The sequence below is a fragment of the Physeter macrocephalus genome, chromosome 8 (genome assembly GCF_002837175.3).
Source record: "Physeter macrocephalus isolate SW-GA chromosome 8, ASM283717v5, whole genome shotgun sequence".
Classification (NCBI taxonomy): domain Eukaryota; kingdom Metazoa; phylum Chordata; class Mammalia; order Artiodactyla; family Physeteridae; genus Physeter; species Physeter macrocephalus.
In genome coordinates, this window is record NC_041221.1 from 24,337,002 (window position 1) to 24,355,091 (window position 18,090).

Below are 18,090 nucleotides of genomic sequence, written 5' to 3' on the forward strand. Positions count from 1 at the left end.
CCTGTATGATAGAAGTTTCCGAAGGCCGCTGATTCCAGAAGGTACTGTCCGGCGTTAAACTAGTCTCTAGTGAGAAATAAGTCTCAGGCGTCCTGTACTGCGCATGCGCGAGCTTTTGCGCCCTCCCGCGAGAGCAGAGTGTGTTCTTGCTTCCGCGGTAGTTTCCGCCGGTTGTGGGAGAGTAACTGCTGTGGCTGCATCATGGCGTCAGTGGGGACCCTCGCCTTCGATGAATATGGCCGCCCTTTCCTCATCATCAAGGATCAGGACCGCAAGTCTCGTCTTATGGGACTTGAGGCCCTCAAGGTAACGGGACGGGGACGCACTGGCGATGGGATGAGGGGACGCGGCCGAAGCCAGTGGCTCTGCGCCTGCGCCACTTCACAGTGGTTCTGCCACGTGCTCCCGGGGAAGGTTCGAGGGAGCCCTTCTGGTCTCCAGTCCTGCAGCCCACGCCTCGGGCCCGTGAAAGGCCAGCGTATAAGCCATTAGTCCCATTTGGGGGTTAAAGTGGCCCGCAGGCGCCCTTCAGAGTTGGGTGGGGCGGCTTGAATTCACAGGCGTTGAAGGCGCGTCCCCGCTGGTTTCTCCAGCCTGCAATCTTTCCGAACAGCGTTTTCAGCAGTAAGATGCAGCGGAGGTATTCTCAGGTCACCTGGCCGGTTAGGACTCTGGTTCTTAGCCTTCAGGCGGTGTCCCTACAACAGCCCCAAAGGAAATGAGGTTCATTTTCTTTGTCGCTTCCTAAAGGCTTAGTCTTTTCCAGCGTATTTCATTTTTGAGTCCCTTTATGCATGGCGTATTCCTGCACGTGGGGTCGTAGAAATTTAAAAACGACCTGCAGAAGTGAAAAGTTGTCACCAATAACCATAATACTGCAGGAATGAAAAGTTGTCACCAGTAATCATAATACAAGATTGTGTGCGACCAGAATCACCAGTTTTGGGAAGGGTGGCAGGTAAAAGTTGGAGGGTGTCCTTCAGGCGTTGGAGAGAGGATTGATTGGCTTTTGATCAGGGATGGAGTTATGTTTTGAACGGGAGAGAGCTAGCTTCTAGGAACAGGAAACAGCGAACGCAAGGACCAGGGCAGGAGAACGCATGGCGTGTTGTAGAAGACAGCACTTCGGTTTTAACAGCACAGTCTACTTTAAGTTACAGTGGCTCCGAAAAGTGGAAGTTCTTGCATGCCTGCAATCGAGATGTTATCCTGAGGGATGGGAGGGGAGCCATTGAAGGGGATTTGAACAGAATCACAATTTAAGTTAGAACTAAACTTGGGGAGGTAACATTTGGGATGGAATCCATGACGTTGCTGTGTATGGACCGTGTCACCAGGTCTGAGGTGTCCCTGTTTGCTTAGTTTCTTGGGGTTTTACTTAAATTATGAAGCAGTACAGTTCTACTCCGGGCTGTTTGTTTGACTTAGGACAAGTTACACAACCCGGTGGGGGCAGAACACCCCCGTCGAGCTGAGGACCAGAGTTAAACGGGGTAACGTAGGAGTGGCCGCCCAGTCTTTGGTCCGTGGTAGATGCTCACACCACTTGTGTTACGTATTCAGTTCCATTTTTCACTTCAGAGAAAGTAACAGCCAGTACATGCACCCAAAATACCAGCATAGCAGAAGGTCCAGGTTATTTTGCATCTGCCTCATGTCATGTGGCTCTCGCACTCTGAGACAGGTACTATTTTATGGAATAGGAAACTTGACCCCAGAGCAGTTAAGGGATTGCTTGAGGTCCCAGAGCTAGTAAAGAACAGGACCCCGGTTCAAGCCCCCCTCTGTCTGGCTCCGCAGCCAGTGGTCTAAAGCCCACTTCTCAGCCTCCGCGCTGTTGCTCTTTGGAGCTGAATCCTTCTCCGTTGTGGGGTTGGTCCTGTTCAGGATGTTTAGCAGCATCCCTGGCCTCTACCCACTGTGGTCCCCTCCCTGATTCTGGTAACCAGCGGTGTCTCCAGGCGTTGCCAAACATCTCCTGGGGGGCAATATCACCCCTGGTTGAGAATATATATACCACCTCCCTGTGGTTATTATCCTATAAAAATTCTATTGTGCAGACCTATCAGTCAAGGTGTATTTCGACATTACCAGTATTTTCACAAACCTGGTGGACTTTGTGTGTTTTGTTACCTGTTAGATGGGTGACAAGGGTAGGCTTCGCAGCACGTGTGCGTTTGAACTGCTTGGAGACTTGGTCAGGGTTTTGATGGGCGGAGGGTTTTCTGTGCACCGGGGCTTCGGGGATCAGAGGGCCTGTTGGGGAGCGGGCACAGACTGTCCTCACTGCAAGGGAGCGGGCTCAGACTGTGGGGGGCTTTGAAGAACCGCTGGAGCTTTCGGACCTGAGAGTTGAGGTACTGGGGAGTCATTTCAGGGCTGGGGACTGGAAAGTAACATGTTTGAGAGAAATGGATGGCTTGGCTGGATGGAGGATGAATTTCCTGGTCTCTCCCCGAAGGATCGGTGAGGTAAGAGACCAGGAAATCTGTAAGGTGCGATGGATCAGGGTTAGGTTGGTGAGGGCAGGAATAGGAAGACGGGGAACCAGACAAATGAGCGTAATCGTGTGGAAGGAGGAAAGGATGCATTCAGGCTTCTGTTATTTTCAGCATTGACCACCTTGTGGGTCGTGTACTGGCTGGACCACCTGAGAGAGGACTGTGCAGTAAACCATAGTGTGACCGTTCAAGGTGCTGTGTGTTGACGGCCAGACTCTTCACACGACGTTAGCATTGCACAGTGGTCTTGCGAGGCCTGTCAGGTCAGACTGTCTATGCTCTGGGCTGTAAAATGGGCCCGTAGAACCTGCCTCATAGATGTGTCGAGGATTAAAGAGAGAACACAGCACTTAGTTCTGTTCTTTTACATAAGAATTGTCTTCTAACACTAGCAGTGGGGAAGTGGTCACAGTTAGATGTGGACCTGTCTGCTGCTCCTTCTGGAGAATGGAAAATATGTCGTAAGTGATTTTTATAACCATCAGCCATATGTTCTTAATTCTTAAAATTATATGTAACTTGAATATTGGCTTTTTCTGTTTCATTTAGTCTCATATAATGGCAGCAAAGGCTGTAGCAAATACAATGAAAACATCCCTTGGACCAAATGGTAAGAGACTAACATTCTCGGTTTTTTAACAAAAGTCATAAATCATAAATAATCAATACGTTATCTTTGCCGAAAGTTAGGAAATGAAGGGAGGCATCCTCCCCCCTCATATGGCCAAACGTTTTTGGTGTATTCCAGACCTTAAACACGATTCCAGTCATAATGCGCATACAATTTTAGATTAGATGTTTTATCCTCTTAACATAATTACCATTAGCATTTTCTAAATCATAGCTGTTGTCTTTTGTGACATTATATTTTGCGATGACTGTTACATTTTGTGATGCGCCATAATTTTTTTGCCATTTCTCTAGTTTTAGCCATTTTAAATTGTTTCCAGTGTTTTGCTTTAGATTAGCCAATCTAGAAAGGTCTTCATGGAGATATTCCTTTATGTATGTTGAATTATTTATTTATAATAAATTCCTAGATAGGAACTGGGTCAAGAGGTCAAAGCCATTTTAAACATTGGTGTCTTTTAGGGCTCGATAAGATGATGGTGGATAAGGATGGCGACGTGACCGTAACTAATGACGGTGCCACCATCTTAAGCATGATGGATGTCGATCATCAGATCGCCAAGCTGATGGTCGAACTGTCCAAATCACAGGATGATGAAATTGGAGATGGAACCACAGGAGTGGTTGGTAAGAAAAGGCAAAATATCCTTTCTCATTTAAGAGGTGTTATTTAATATTACAGGCCTAACACGCCTGCTGAGAATGTTTATTCTGAATTAAATCATGAGGAGACAGTCGGACAAATCCAAATGGACATGATACAAGACAAGTGGCCCAGACTCTTCAAAACTGTCACTGTCATAAAAGAACAAGGGAGTGGGGAGTAGAGTTAGGCAATTATTCTAGATTAAAGGAGCTAAAGAGAAATGGCAGGCAGCTGTAATGTGTAAAACTTGGTTGGATGCCTGGTGTTTTTTTTTTCTTCCTAGCTGTGAAGAATGTTTGGGACATATGGGGTCATTTGTGAGTCATGAATTAGAGTAGTATCTTATCAATGTTAAGGTTCCTGACTATGACAGTTGTGTTACAGTGATGCAGGAGAATGACCTTTTCCTTAGGAGCTGTGTTGAAGTATTTAGGGGTGACATGTCTGATTTCTGCAACTAATTTTCACATAGTTGAAAAGAAAAGGCACACATCTGTAGAGACGACAAATGCGACAAAATGTTATCGAGTAAACTAGTGTTCATTTTACTGTCTTGAAATTTTTTCTGAAGATTTGAATTTTTTAAAAGTTTGGGAGGATTGATAAGATGAATATCTTTAATGTTACTTTTTCTATATTTGAAATTTGGATTAATTTATTCAGCAGATATTTCAAATATTCATTGGGTACCAAACACTGTTCTGGATGTGCTTGGAATGCAGCAGCATTAAAACAAACTCCTCATCTTTGTGATGCTGAAATGGGAGGGGAAGGCAGAGTTGGGGGGAGGATAATAAACAAATTTTGTAACCCTTTTATCACCAACGTAAATGTCCCTGAACAGAAATCCCTGGCCCAGGACACGTAGGAAGTTTTTTCCCTTTATTAAAAACGTTTGCGACTTACGTTCTTTACATTCTGTATATCACCAAGAATTGAACGTTCATCTGTAAGAGATACCTGTTAGGACTCTGTTAGAACCGAAGCAGAATTAGATTAGATGGCCTCAGCCTCTAAGACGCTTCCAGCTTAATTCTGGAACCTTCATATTTCCAGCAGCAGCATCATCTAATTTGTTTTGAGTTTTAGCAATTTCCTGAGCCAGGTGTGTGCTGTCTCGTCCGCAGTCCTGGCTGGTGCCCTGTTGGAAGAGGCCGAGCAGCTGCTGGACCGCGGCATTCACCCCATCAGGATCGCCGATGGCTACGAGCAGGCCGCCCGCATCGCTATCGAGTACCTGGACAGGATCAGCGATAGTGTCCTCGTCGACGTGAAGGACACCGAGCCCCTGATCCAGACCGCGAAGACCACGCTGGGCTCCAAAGTGTGCGTGTACAGTACAGCGTTGCCGGGCGCGTTCACAGAGTGGGCAGAGTTTGTGTGCTTGTTCAGAAAGGCAACTGAGAATTATCATTGATGGTTTCCTGTTGATTTAATGAGCTGCTTTCGGTTTGTGTTGTTATTTTGGTTTACTCTGTCTTTACTGCAAATGTAGACGGGCATTTTGTGTTTTAGTTGGAAGCTGAATTTCCAGGTTTGGTTATTAAGGCCTCTTGACAGTATTTGGAACCTATAGAGTTCTTTAATTTGGCAGGATAGGATGGGTTAGCAAAAGGTCCTACTAGTGGGATGTATTAATCTTTCATACCACTTCTTTCTACCATTTCTTTGCTAGGAAGCCTTTTAGTGGGGAGGTTCTGCTTTTATTCATTCAACAAGCAAGTTAATGATCCAGAGTTTTGATTTAGTATGAAGGGGCAGTCTTGAGGTTTGACTTAAGCTGAAAGTGACTTACGTTTGTAACATTTACATAGTACTGACTGTTTGCCAGGCCTGCTGCCAAGTCTTGGGGACGCAAGACACGGTCGTTGCCCCAGAGACTCAAAGCAGCGTCAGCCCCAGGACACACTTACTTTGAGCAATGGTAGAGACTCGTGGGCTCTTGTAAAAATGTAGCCTAAAAATCCAGTGTAAGGTGCCTTATTATGCTGTTTTTCTTCTCTGTATCAATTTGAGAAATTTCTTAATTTGTGCCAAGAAGAAAGACATGGTCTCAACTTAGAGGTCAGGGGAAGTACTACAAAAATGTCTGCTGCCTTCTGCCTTGGGGGAAAGGCATCCACTGCAGCACTGTGTTAAAGCAAAGAAGTCTTCGTTGATGCCAGCTGTCCCCTTGTTGCAGGTCTGAGCTGAGACAGCTCCGGGGCAAGGGTGACTTCCCGGGCTGGCCTCTGTCACAAGTACAGCATTGTTTTTCTCCTGGAAAGCAGGCATTACCCTTTCTTGAAGTGCACAGATCATGTGTTATTATTGCTTTCTAAGTTGACCCTGCTTTATTTGCAAGTTTTTATAAAACCCCAGTATGTGTAGGTCTTTACTATAGAAAATGTCCAAATGGATTAACGAGGGCCAGATATCCTCAACATAAAGCAAAACGTTGTATATCAGTTACTTAGGTCACACGGTATTTTTAGTTTCATGGGTATCTGTTCTAGGTGACCTAAGATTTCAGGCACTGTATTTCAAGTACTAGAGTTCCCTTGTGGTTTCTCCAGAATCAAATTAAAATTACTGAGCGGTCTTTTCCGATGTTTTAAAACTTTCAAAAAAGATAACGTCCCCCCTCTGTAACTGATATGGTCAGGCCTTTCTCATTAAGTGCTGCACCTCCTGTGGATGAGATTGGCTTCTCCTTGGTGGTTCCATCGCTTTCCCATTCTGTTTTGGACTTCAGAATGTTAATCGTATTAAAAAGTGGCAGTCTCGGGAAATGTTTGGCTCTTGCCGTACTTCGGTGGTCTCCTGTATATTCATAATGGAAGGAAATAGTACATTTCAGTTATTGTTAGTGAAAATAAAGATGGAATTTTTTTCCCATCCCAGTTTATGATTCCCTTTGGGGTCCCTGCACCCCAGGTTAAGAGTCCCTGCCCCGGACGGTTGAAAGTGAAGGTCGTGGTGGCATTCTTTTCGTGCAGCGTCTGTGGGTCGCAGGATGTTGCGTCATATGAGTTACCACGGCACGTGTTGTGCTCTGGTTGCAGTCACTGTTCAGTGCACGTGAGAGGTTTCTTTCCTGTGTCCCAGGGTTAACAGCTGTCACCGACAAATGGCCGAGATTGCCGTGAACGCTGTCCTCACTGTGGCCGACATGCGGCGCAGGGACGTGGACTTCGAGCTCATCAAAGTCGAAGGCAAAGTGGGCGGGCGGCTGGAGGACACCAGGCTGATCAAGGGCGTGATCGTGGACAAGGATTTCAGTCACCCGCAGATGCCCAAAGTGAGTCAGCGCCTTCTGCAGCTTCCGGCTTTTCCCTCCGCAGCCCACCGGTTTGTTCATGCGTTTCTGTCTCTCACTGCAGCAAGTGGAAGATGCGAAGATTGCCATCCTCACGTGTCCATTTGAACCGCCGAAACCAAAGACGAAGCATAAGCTGGATGTGACGTCTGTAGAAGATTTTAAAGCCCTTCAGAGATATGAAAAGGAGAAGTTTGAGGAGATGATTCGGCAGGTAAGTCTTACCGTGGCTCTTGGGGAAATTTAAAACTCTGAAAGGATGCAGTTAGTTAGCTCCAGGTAATGAATACATGTGGTGCTGATCTGTATTAATCTTGATATATGTGGCTACAAATAGGGTATTACAAGTATGGGCTGCTTTCCTTTATTTTTTTTTTTAAACCTTATTTTTTGTGTATATAAACTTATTTATCTTTGGCTGCGTTGGGTCTTCGTTGCTTGCGCGGGCTTTTCTCTAGTTGCGGTGAGCGGGGGCTACTCATTGCGGTGGCTTCTCTTGTGGAGCGCGGGCTTCGGTAGTTGTGGCACTCAGTAGTTGTGGCACATGGGCTTAGTGACTCCGCGGCATGTGGGATTTTCCCGGACCAGGGCTCGAACCCGTGTCCCCTGCATTGGCAGGCGGATTCTTAACCACTGTGCCACCAGGGATGCCCCTCCTTTACTTTTAAATTATCAAATGGATAAACATTCACAGTGAGAAAAAAATCAAATGGCACAGAACGGCATAAGGGGGCAGGTCTTTTTTTTTTTTTTTTCCCTTTTTTGCGGTACGCGGGCCTCTCACTGCTATGGCCTCTCCCGCCGCGGAGCACAGGCTCCGGACGTGCAGGCTCAGCGGCCATGGCTCACGGGCCCAGCCGCTCCGCGGCACGGGGGATCCTCCCGGACCGGGGCGTGAACCCGCGTCCCCGGCATCGGCAGGCGGACTCTCAACCACTGCGCCACCAGGGAAGCCCCAGGGGGCAGGTCTTAAAATGGTAACGTGTCTGGGGCGCACGAACGACTCGGCCTGGGGATGGGGAGCTGCACTTTTGATTTCACGTGCTTGTTCTCCTGGACGCAGCTGAGCTAGTGTGTGCCAGGTTTGAACAATTGTAGCGTGGCTCACCACACGTTTGAGACTTCCAGGTACAACTTTTAGACGAAAGAGTTACTGAGTAACCAAGATCAAACCAGAATGCAGTCGGAGTCCTCCCAGTTCATTGCTTAAACAAGTCAAGAGCATTATTTTATAAATCCTTAACTTTCTCTCTGGCTATTAACGTTTTACACGTGCCTGCTTTCCGACGAAACGGTTCCTCTTTTGGGGACTCTGTCCTTGGGAGTTTAAAACACCAGCACTCGGATACATGAACATGGGTCTCTATTAAAACATTATCATAGCAAACAAACTAGAAGCTGTTCCAGTGTTTTTGAGGGGAGGGGGGAACAGTTGAGTTCCTTTATGCTTTCATGGTATATCTCTCTGCTTAGTATATACCAGACACCGTTGTGGGCACTGGGTATATGGCAGTAAACAAAGCAGAGCGCTTGCTCTTGGGGTGCAGAATAAGGGGAAAGCGGGTCGGGGGACTGTTACAGACACTGGTCAGAGGGCCTCTAAGGGCGTGGCATGTGGGCAGAGACCTCAGAGAAGTGAGAGCAGCATGTCTGGGTGAGGAGCTTCCAGGCTGCGGCGAGGTGGGAGCGGGCAGCATGTACAAAGGCCCTGAGGCTGGGAGCAGCAGGCTGAGGGGTTGGGTATGCTGGCAGAGGGTTGTAAATGAAAGCTTGTTATCCGGGCTCTGTCTAGGGTAGCCATGGGAGTGCTGGCCGAGGTGCCCTGCAGGAAAAGAGGACAGGAACCAAGATGCCAGGGGGGTCAGGTGGACCGTGTTGATAGGTGTGCAGGTTGCCAGGAATGCTAACAGGAGTGGTGATGGGGCTGGATGCCAACACTGTCAGGAATGAGAGTGTGACCCAAAGAGGGACGCTGTGGGTGGCCGGGAGAGGCAAGGGCCTCTCCTGTTTGGAGCATGTGGGAGGGAAAATAGCCATTTGAGGAGGAGGCATGGGCACGTTGGTTTTTCAGGGGACAACCGGCGTTCGTTCACAGCAAGAATGGAAAGGAAACATTGCCAAGAAGGAGTTTGGCGATGGGCTGAATTCTAGAGGGCCACTGGAAGGTTCCAGAGGGTCGGGGAAGTGGGGGAGGAGGTGGAGAGCCAGGTGGGTGGGTGGAGACAGGAGTGCAATGGCAGCTGTGGGACACGGCACAGTCCTTACCGCCCGGGGAGGGGTTGACAGTACCGATCACTGCCGCCGCCCCGGGACAAGCCACTTAGCTATTTGTGGGACCGGGGGCGGGGGAAGGTCGTACCAGAATCAGGGTCACCTCTGTTGGCCTGTAAATTAGCCTGTATCTTGTTCCACAGAGGGTAGCCCACTCACGTGCGAAAAGCAAGCTACAGAAAATTGTATCACAAGATTCAATTTTTGTTAAACACACACGAATAAACTGCTTCATAGGTGTTTGTGACAACACAGAGCTGTGGACTTAGGTTTCCCGGGGGCGGGGTTTTGGCCTTGCCGACGTGCCTCGTGTTGCTTCACTTGTAACAGTGGCGTTCACGTGAATTGCTAACGTTTAAAGCTTTGTTTAAAAATGAGGTGATTCCCGTTGATACGTGTTTAATATTTAGAGTTTAGAGCTGACAGAAGGTAGACATTTGGATATTTCTTCTTCTCTTTTCTGTGCACTATTTTAATGTACCCACCTACACACCTAGCTATGTTTCTCACCTTTTTTCAAACAGAAGAGCTCAAGGAGTACTTACTTTTTATTAACATGATTGCGGCATTTCTTTCCCCAGATTAAAGAAACTGGCGCTAACCTGGCCATTTGCCAGTGGGGCTTTGACGACGAAGCAAATCATCTACTCCTTCAGAATAACCTGCCTGCGGTTCGTTGGGTCGGAGGCCCTGAAATCGAGGTAGGAGGCTCCCTGTGAAGAGACTGTGAACACGGGTTGAGCTTACGGCGCGTTTCTGCACGTGAGGCCGCAGTGACCTCGCTCGCCTGCGCTCGGCACACCGTGCCAGGGCTCCACAGATAAGAGGAGGGTGCGCTGGGGGAGAGGAGAACGCTGGAGTCTTTGTCACCGTGTTTATATGTGTTTCTGATGTTTCACGGCACTTGGAAACGCTTTCCCCTCTCCCTGGCTGTCTCGTAGGCGCCCTGAGGCAGGAGCGTAGGCTGCCCACTTCGCTGTCAGCCCCATCAGTACTGAGAGCCATTGCAGACGTGGCCTCGTGGCTGCTCGTGGCGGGGACGGGTGGGGAGCTGAGGGCTGCGCGCAGGGTCATGGCGCCGGGCCGCCCTGCGGCCTGACCGGGACGCCCGGCTCTTCGGAACCTTGTTCAGTGAGACAGGCTTTCGGGGCGGACTTTGAAACCTGGGCCAGGCGGGGGCAGAGGTTCTACTGAACACAGCGCTCGTGGGTCAAGTGTGGCTCCTCCGTGGTCCGGTTTTGAGAGTCCCCGCTCACCAGCCTGGTCTTCCTCCCCCCGGCCCGCGGTCAGCTGATCGCCATCGCCACGGGCGGCCGCATCGTCCCGAGGTTCTCGGAGCTCACGGCCGAGAAGCTGGGCTTTGCGGGTCTTGTGAAGGAGATTTCATTCGGGACCACTAAAGACAAGATGCTGGTCATCGAGCAGTGCAAGAACTCCAGAGCCGTCACCATTTTCATCAGAGGAGGAAATAAGATGGTGAGAACGCAGTTGTGTGTCCTACATTTTTTCAGAATTTGGAATGTGATTTGGCTTTTCCGATAATGTACTTAACTGAGACACAGTTACCTTAAGAAAGATGACAGCATCTTTCTTAGAGGAAGGAATTCCCTGGCGGTCCGGTGGTTAGGACTCAACGCGTTCACTGCCAGGGCCTGGGTTCAGTCCCTGGTCAGGGAACTAAGATCCTGCAAGCCGTGCGGTGCGGCCGGGGAAAAAAAGGACATGTCACGGCGTAAGATGCCGAGGCACACTTGCCTCTCCTCCGTCTCATAGGTAGAAATGGGGAACCTGAGTGGTGACCGTTGGCACGCTCTCCATTCACCAGGAATAGGTTTTTAGTGCGTCAAGATGAGTAAGACTCGTTGTGAGGGTATTTCTTTGTCATTTTTGTTTGACCCCCTTCACTTGGGCATAGGTCCTGGAATGAGTCCCTGGCTGCCCTGTAGTTTGGGTTTTTTTAACTACATTATAGGGAGGAAAAGTAGAACAGATAGAAACCGTCTGGCAAAGAGCCTTCTGGCGCCAGTCTTTGTAACCAAGGATATTGCTGGGGACGAGGTAGGAATATTTCCAGTACCCGGCAAGCACTTAGATTAAACCCCAGGTGCACAGTATTCGGCTCTAAAGTGATTAGACTGTGATCACGTTCACTTAGGCAAAATTGTTTTCCCCAGATCATCGAGGAAGCCAAACGATCCCTGCACGATGCTCTGTGTGTCATCCGGAACCTCATCCGTGACAACCGCGTGGTGTACGGCGGAGGCGCTGCCGAAGTAGCCTGTGCCCTGGCCGTCAGCCAGGAGGCCGACAAGGTGAGCGAGACCGGTCACAGACGGTGCAGCGTGTGCGGCGGGGATGCTAGACCCCAGGCGTCCGATCTGCATCCATTCTCGCGCCCGTGTACTCAAGAGCGAGTTACCACAAACCAGCGTGTCTCAGCCTTTTTCAGACCTTGCAGCCTCAACAGCAAATCTCTGCACTCTTAATGTTACTTGAAATTCAGAATTAATCAGACGTCATACCTGCAGGCACAGCAGGAAGGGCTGACCTGTTCCGACTTCTCACACATGTACCTTCTCGATCCTTATCCTGTAGCGACGTTTTCATAGGACGGCCTGTCCTTAAAATTCTTTGAGTTAGCTTTTCGAAGTACGCGATTTGATTATGTTTCCAAATAGCTGCCGGGGGGGCGTTGGCCAAGTCCGCTGACCGTGACCCTGTGCCTTGCAGTGCCCGACCTTGGAGCAGTACGCCATGCGCGCCTTCGCCGACGCTCTGGAGGTTATCCCCATGGCCCTTGCCGAAAACAGCGGCATGAACCCCATCCAGACTATGACCGAAGTCCGAGCCAAGCAAGTGAAGGAGATGAACCCCGCCCTCGGGATTGACTGTATGCACAGGGGAACAAACGGTGAGGCGCTGTCACCGCCCTGGGGCTGCGGTTCGACTTAGCTTGAAGCATTACATGCTGCGTGTTATCCTGTTGTTTTAAGTACTTAAACACACTTCAGGTATTCAGGTCCTGAATTTTAGAACATTTGATTTAATTACCTCGGGAATTGTTAGACTGCTGGTCTTAGCAACCTAATAACAAAAAGCTGCAGTGCGGTATTTATTCCACAGGTGACTTCCATTTTAGAAAATAATTCCCATCTTACCTTTTTTACACAAATGTCTGTCAGCGTGGGTGCTGTATGACATAAAAATAACTTCCATCTTACCTTTTTTATACAAATGTCTGTCGGCGTGGGTTCTGTATGACCCATAAGACAGCTCTGAAATAGACTTTCGGTTTACAGCTGATGCTGTGGTCGTGTCCCATAAATTCCAGGGTGTTTTATAAATGGGATGTACTGTAACTTCTGCAGCACTCGCATAGTTCATCTGCTGAAAAGGTCGCGCAGCTTTAGCGTGTTGGAACGGTGGTCCTGGCGGTTCCCAGTGATTCCTGTACTGATGGGGCCGTCTCGGGGGTTCTGCAGTCAGTCCTGACCACAGAGTCTCCAGCAGTTGGTGTTTTGTTTTGTTCTGTTTTTACCTAGAACTGTAGGCATATTCTGGGTTTTAGGTTGACAGCGCAAGGAGTAACAGCAGCAACTCCTGTCAGACACATATTTCAGTTCCTTTAACGTGAATGCCCAGGTCTTCGTTGGAGTCACTTTACATTTCAGGCACGGTCACATGGGGCTTACTGTCAGTAAGTGACGGCATTGGGTGCGCCGTGGGATGAGGGGTCACTGAGCGATTCCCCCTTCGGCAGGTCACCGAGAAACTCGGCCTGTGGTTGAGGAGGCCCTGTCCCCACAGCTCTCTGGTAACCAGGCTCACATTCCGGAATGTCCTGGGAAGTATATTCTTCTGAAAATATAACCAGGACTAGTGGCTTCCAAATTTGTGTTTCTTAAGTTTTACTCTGATTTCATAAATTGGAGCCAGGTATTAGTAATAAATATGTATGCTGTTTTATAGTAATTTATCTGTGTTTTTCAGATATGAAACAACAACACGTCATAGAAACCTTGATTGGCAAAAAGCAACAGATCTCTCTTGCGACACAAATGGTTAGAATGATTTTGAAGATTGATGACATCCGTAAGCCTGGAGAATCTGAAGAATAAAAAAAGAATTTAGAATAAAATGTAGAAGTAAGATCCACTACCGCGATTAAATAAATGGGTGTCTTGTGATGCATCTACGGTTATTTATTCCTATGTCCTTTATTAGACACTGTAGGTGCTATAACAACAGTAGCTGTTTGGTAGCAATCGTTTCACTTGTTCAGAGACATGAAACTGTAGAGATGTGACCGCACAGGTTTTTGTATTTGTTATTAAAGGGAACTCTAAACAGCCTTTACATTCTGCTCTTCAAGTTAAGAAACATTCACTGTAACATTCATCAAATGCCTTAATTGAAGGGGTTTGAGTTGATTTTTTTTCTTCTTTTTCTTTTAATAAGCCGTAGGACCTGTATTTAACAGCTTTAAATGTTCAGTTTGTTCTCAAGATTTATTTTAACATTGAGGAATTATGGGCTTGGTCCTAGTTATTTAAATGCTGCATCTGTGTAAATGGGTGGATCTTTGACTGTAGAGACCCATCAGAGGTTAGTATCCACCAAACGATTGTGGGACGTCTTAACGTGCTTTTAGGTTACACCGACGTGTGCTAGGGCATTATTACCGCGCTACTGAGACCGCGTTAACGGCGTAAGCTTCCCGTAGTCCCCTTGGCGTTATCCTGCCCTGGCCCCACCCTAAGCGCAGGCCAGCATGTGTACAGAGAAGGCCAGAGTGGGCGCAGACTCCTGCACCACCTGCAGGTGCTCAGAAGGGCGATTCAGAACCCTGTTGGGGTTTTCTTATCAGAGGAACAGAACGAGTGGAGGTTAGAGTGAAATGTAGAAAAATGAGTTAAGTGGGAGGAAATACCTTGTAGTGACCATGTATGAGTAGATTGGTATTGAATTAATTCTGCTTATTAAAATAATACTGGCCAACAGAGACATAGCCCTTACCAAAGGCCAAGGTGTGTTCTGAGAACTTTACCTGTTCTCACCACCTTGTAAAGGAGACAGGTTTCTTTTTATTCACATCCTACAGGTGAGTTTTGATCATCTGCCAGCCTCTTCTGGCCAGTACGTGGTAGAGCCTAGTCAAACCCTGGCAATCTAACTCGAGAGTTCCCCTCTCCGCTGTGCTATTTTGCCCCCATTGGCTTGAGTTTGGTTCTCCAAAAGGATGTTTCTTAGAGAATCACGATGATAAAGTTCACTCTTGTGCCACCAGGGGGAGAGGATTTGGACCAGTCAGGTTCCATAGAATTAGGAAACGATCCAGGCTTCTCCTGGGGACCTGGGTGCTGACCAGTCCTAACTATTGGGTCGTTGTGTTTTCTCTACGTTAATGCATTGGTGGTTTCACTAGGAAGCGTAGTAGTAAGCGCCAATGTCATTCATCCTAATGAACATACAACCTGATACATATTTCATCATGAAATGGATTGTGAAGTGGCACTATTATCACTTAACCCCACTGCTTTCTGGGCGCAGCGTCAGAACGCGTCAAGGTTGGGGTCGAGTCAGACTTGGACCCACTTAGATGAATATCTTGACCTACTAGTTCAGATGAGTTGATTGACAAGGGTGGATTCTAGCCTATAAAGAACATACAGCAGCTTGCTTTGGACCAGTCTTACAAGAAGGGCTTTGTGGTTGAATGAAAAGAGCTACCAAACCACTCCTCCGAAGAGTGGACCTCACAGATGTTTCTGCTGGGTTCGGTTGAGAGAAACTATGTGGCTTATGAACAAACTCGTAGACATGTTGTTTCACAAGCTTTTGAGTTTTTCCGGTAAAAGCACCTCTTCAGGGTACCATGTTACCTTTTATCTTCCAGTTCCAAACGGCTTGTTGAGTTTATATGCCCTGTATTGTAGCCGACCCCGTGTGTATCAAGAGCACACACCTCATCCTGTGTGTATCGAGCAGTGAAGGCACTTGACCCTGAAGCCGGATTCCCACGCAGGGCCCAACATGGTCCTGTTGGTTCCCAGTTCCTGCACTTGCGGCTTTATTCAGTGTCTTTGTTTGTTTGTCCTTCCGTTTGTTTTGTTTTTTGGCTGCACCGTGCAGCTTACGGGATCTTAGTTCCCAACCGGGGATCGAGCCCGGGCCCCAGCAATGAAGGCGCCAAGTCCTAGCACTGGGCCACCAGGGAATTCCCTATTCGATGTTTGTTAGGTGGCCTGGTCTTTAATTATAAACAACCACTCAAAAATACAAAAGCGGGCTTCCCTGGTGGCGCGGTGGTTGAGAGTCCGCCTGCCGATGCAGGGGACACGGATTCGTGCCCCGGTCCGGGAGGATCCCACATGCCGCGGAGCGGCTGGGCCCGTGAGCCGTGGCCGCTGAGCCTGCGCGTCCGGAGCCTGTGCTCCGCAACGGGAGAGGCCACAGCAGTGAGAGGCCCGCGTACCGCAAAAAAAAAAAAAAAAAAAAAAGAAAAACAAATGCTTCTGCAGGGGCTGAGAGGCTGGTGGGTTGTATGTGACCGAATGTCTTTAATCCTTTCTTTCTCTGTTCGTGGTGAAACAGCTCCACTAAAGGGGGAGGAATGGAAGTTACAAAGTAACAAATAAATGAACTACTACTAGGCGTGGAGAAGTGTTTCTGCATTTCAGGTGCTTCTTGGGGGTAGCCGGGCAGACGGGGGTCATCTGAAGCGCCAGGAAAGAGGGCACCAAAGACAGGTGGCTCCTTGGGGAGCGTTGAAGGTCAGGGAGAGGGGAACGCAGTGGCAGCAGCGAGGGCACCTGGATCATGCTGGGTCCTGAGTGCTGTTGTAACGTCTTACGTAGGTGATAACAGCGGTTTTCAAGGGGCTGTGAGGTCAACACTAGTTTCTCGCTAAGAGCTGATTTGCCTTTTTCACCGGGTTGACAGTTGCACTGATGGTGCAAAAGCAGTGACGGGTAAAACTCAAGTGAGCGGGGATCACGTGGTGGTGCCGGAAGCTATATTCCTCACCACCACCCGCCTAGAAAGCCGCTGTCACTGAAGGGTGACCTCGAAGCAGTGCCCGCCACCGAGTCATCAGATTCCGGCCCCTGAGTACACGGCGTCTCGGTGCTCGCTCGACAGCAAGTGTGGGAAGCACCTCACGTGACAGGCATGGCGGCCGCCTCAGCTGGACCGGCCCCTCCCCGTGGACACCGTCTTTACTTAAATGTGGCTGACAGCCGGTTACTCACACGTGTGCGTGACAGACGGCTGCTCAGAAATGAATTGTGACCCTGTCACTTCAGTGGAACTCCTACAACAAAAGTACCGTAGTCCGGGTGGCTTAGACAACACAGTTCTGGAGGCTGGCAGTCCAAGATCAAGGTGCCGACGGGCCCGGTGTCTGGCGAGAGCGCTTGTAGGCGGCAGCCACCTGCTCACTGTGTCCTCAGTGGCTCCGGGAGGGTCTCTGGGGTCTCCCTCCTTCAACCGCCCCGCCCCCCCCCGCCCCCCCACCAGCAACGACTGATGGTATTTGTGCATGGCTCAGTTAGCTAGTATTTTGCAATCATCAGTATATTACGTCTCGTTCTTGTGTAGGTGGACCAACGTAACAGAATGAAAAGTTGATTGAAACTACCACTTGTTCTCTTTTGGAAGAGACTAAAACAGAGTATGCACTGTTTTCCAACTACTGAACATATCGATGTGGCCAGACTCTACATTGCACTGAACTGAATGTGTTAGAAGCAGATGTGAGAACCCACTGTCCTCCGTTAAGAGAGACATTGAGATTTGCAGAAGTGGAAAACAGTGCCACTCTTCTTTTTTTGTTTTGGAAAATAGAAAAAGTGTATATTAACGTGTGTTCATTATTATTTTAAAATAAATATTTGCCTTAATTTTTTAGTTTTGTTTTCTAACACACTAAATGCCAACAGGTGTGACTGACAAAAACATAAGCTCTTGGGAGGAGGGGGGAGGGTCCTCAATAAGTTTTCAAGCGCATACAGGGATCTTGAGATCGAAACGTTTGAGAATTACTGCATTAGCACCTTAAATTCTCGTTTAATGCCGGCCATTGCCAAGAGAGGCTGCACAGTTTGCACTGTTCACTCACTGAAGTCAACTCAGGTTTATACAGCGCTGAAAATCTGCACTTACCGAGACTTTCCGTATGATCTTGACTCGTTTCAAGGGCGGGTGAAGCCGGTAGTGTGAACTTCCGGCTTCTGCGCTCCCACAGATGCTCATCTTGGCAGCCCCTCCACCCCCCTCCCGGTGGCAGGCAGGATTCCAAACCAGGGTTCAGTCTGGGTATGCAGTCATCCGGTCAGACGCTGATCTAGGTGCAGCTGTGAAGGGACTTTGCAGCCGGCCTGAAGTACTAGTCAGCTGACCTTAAGGGGGAGGTGATGCAGATGAGCCCGCGTCATCACAGGAGCCCTCCATGGTCACAGAAGGGAGGTGCAGGTGAGAAGGACTGGGTGCCCCGCTGCTGGCCCTGAGATGCGGGGACCGTGCGCAGGCCCCGAAGACAGGCCTGAAGGGGCCGAGGAAGGAAACGGGGCCTCGGTCCCGAACTGCAAGGGACAGCTGTGGCAGAAACTGGGGTGCACACTTGGCCCTTGAACAACACGGGTTAGGGGTGCCGCCCACCTGTGCAGGTGACGACCCCTGAGTGACTTACAGCCGGCCCTTTGGCCCTCCATACACTCGGTTCCACATCCAAGGATTCAACCGGC

General features: G+C 48.8%; 1 protein-coding gene across 1 annotated transcript; it reads left to right on the plus strand.

Annotated features, from left to right (window-relative positions):
* The first annotated feature begins 2 nt into the window (after window positions 1–2).
* On the plus strand, window positions 3–13,534 carry CCT5 (chaperonin containing TCP1 subunit 5). Its single transcript, XM_007106793.3, has 11 exons — window positions 3–306; window positions 3,051–3,111; window positions 3,594–3,758; window positions 4,905–5,103; window positions 6,865–7,057; window positions 7,140–7,289; window positions 9,928–10,047; window positions 10,637–10,822; window positions 11,521–11,658; window positions 12,077–12,257; window positions 13,337–13,534. The coding sequence occupies exons 1-11, from the start codon at window positions 202–204 to the stop codon at window positions 13,462–13,464; spliced, it is 1,626 nt and encodes a 541-aa protein (XP_007106855.1). The 5' UTR covers window positions 3–201; the 3' UTR covers window positions 13,465–13,534.
* The last annotated feature ends 4,556 nt before the right edge of the window (window positions 13,535–18,090 follow it).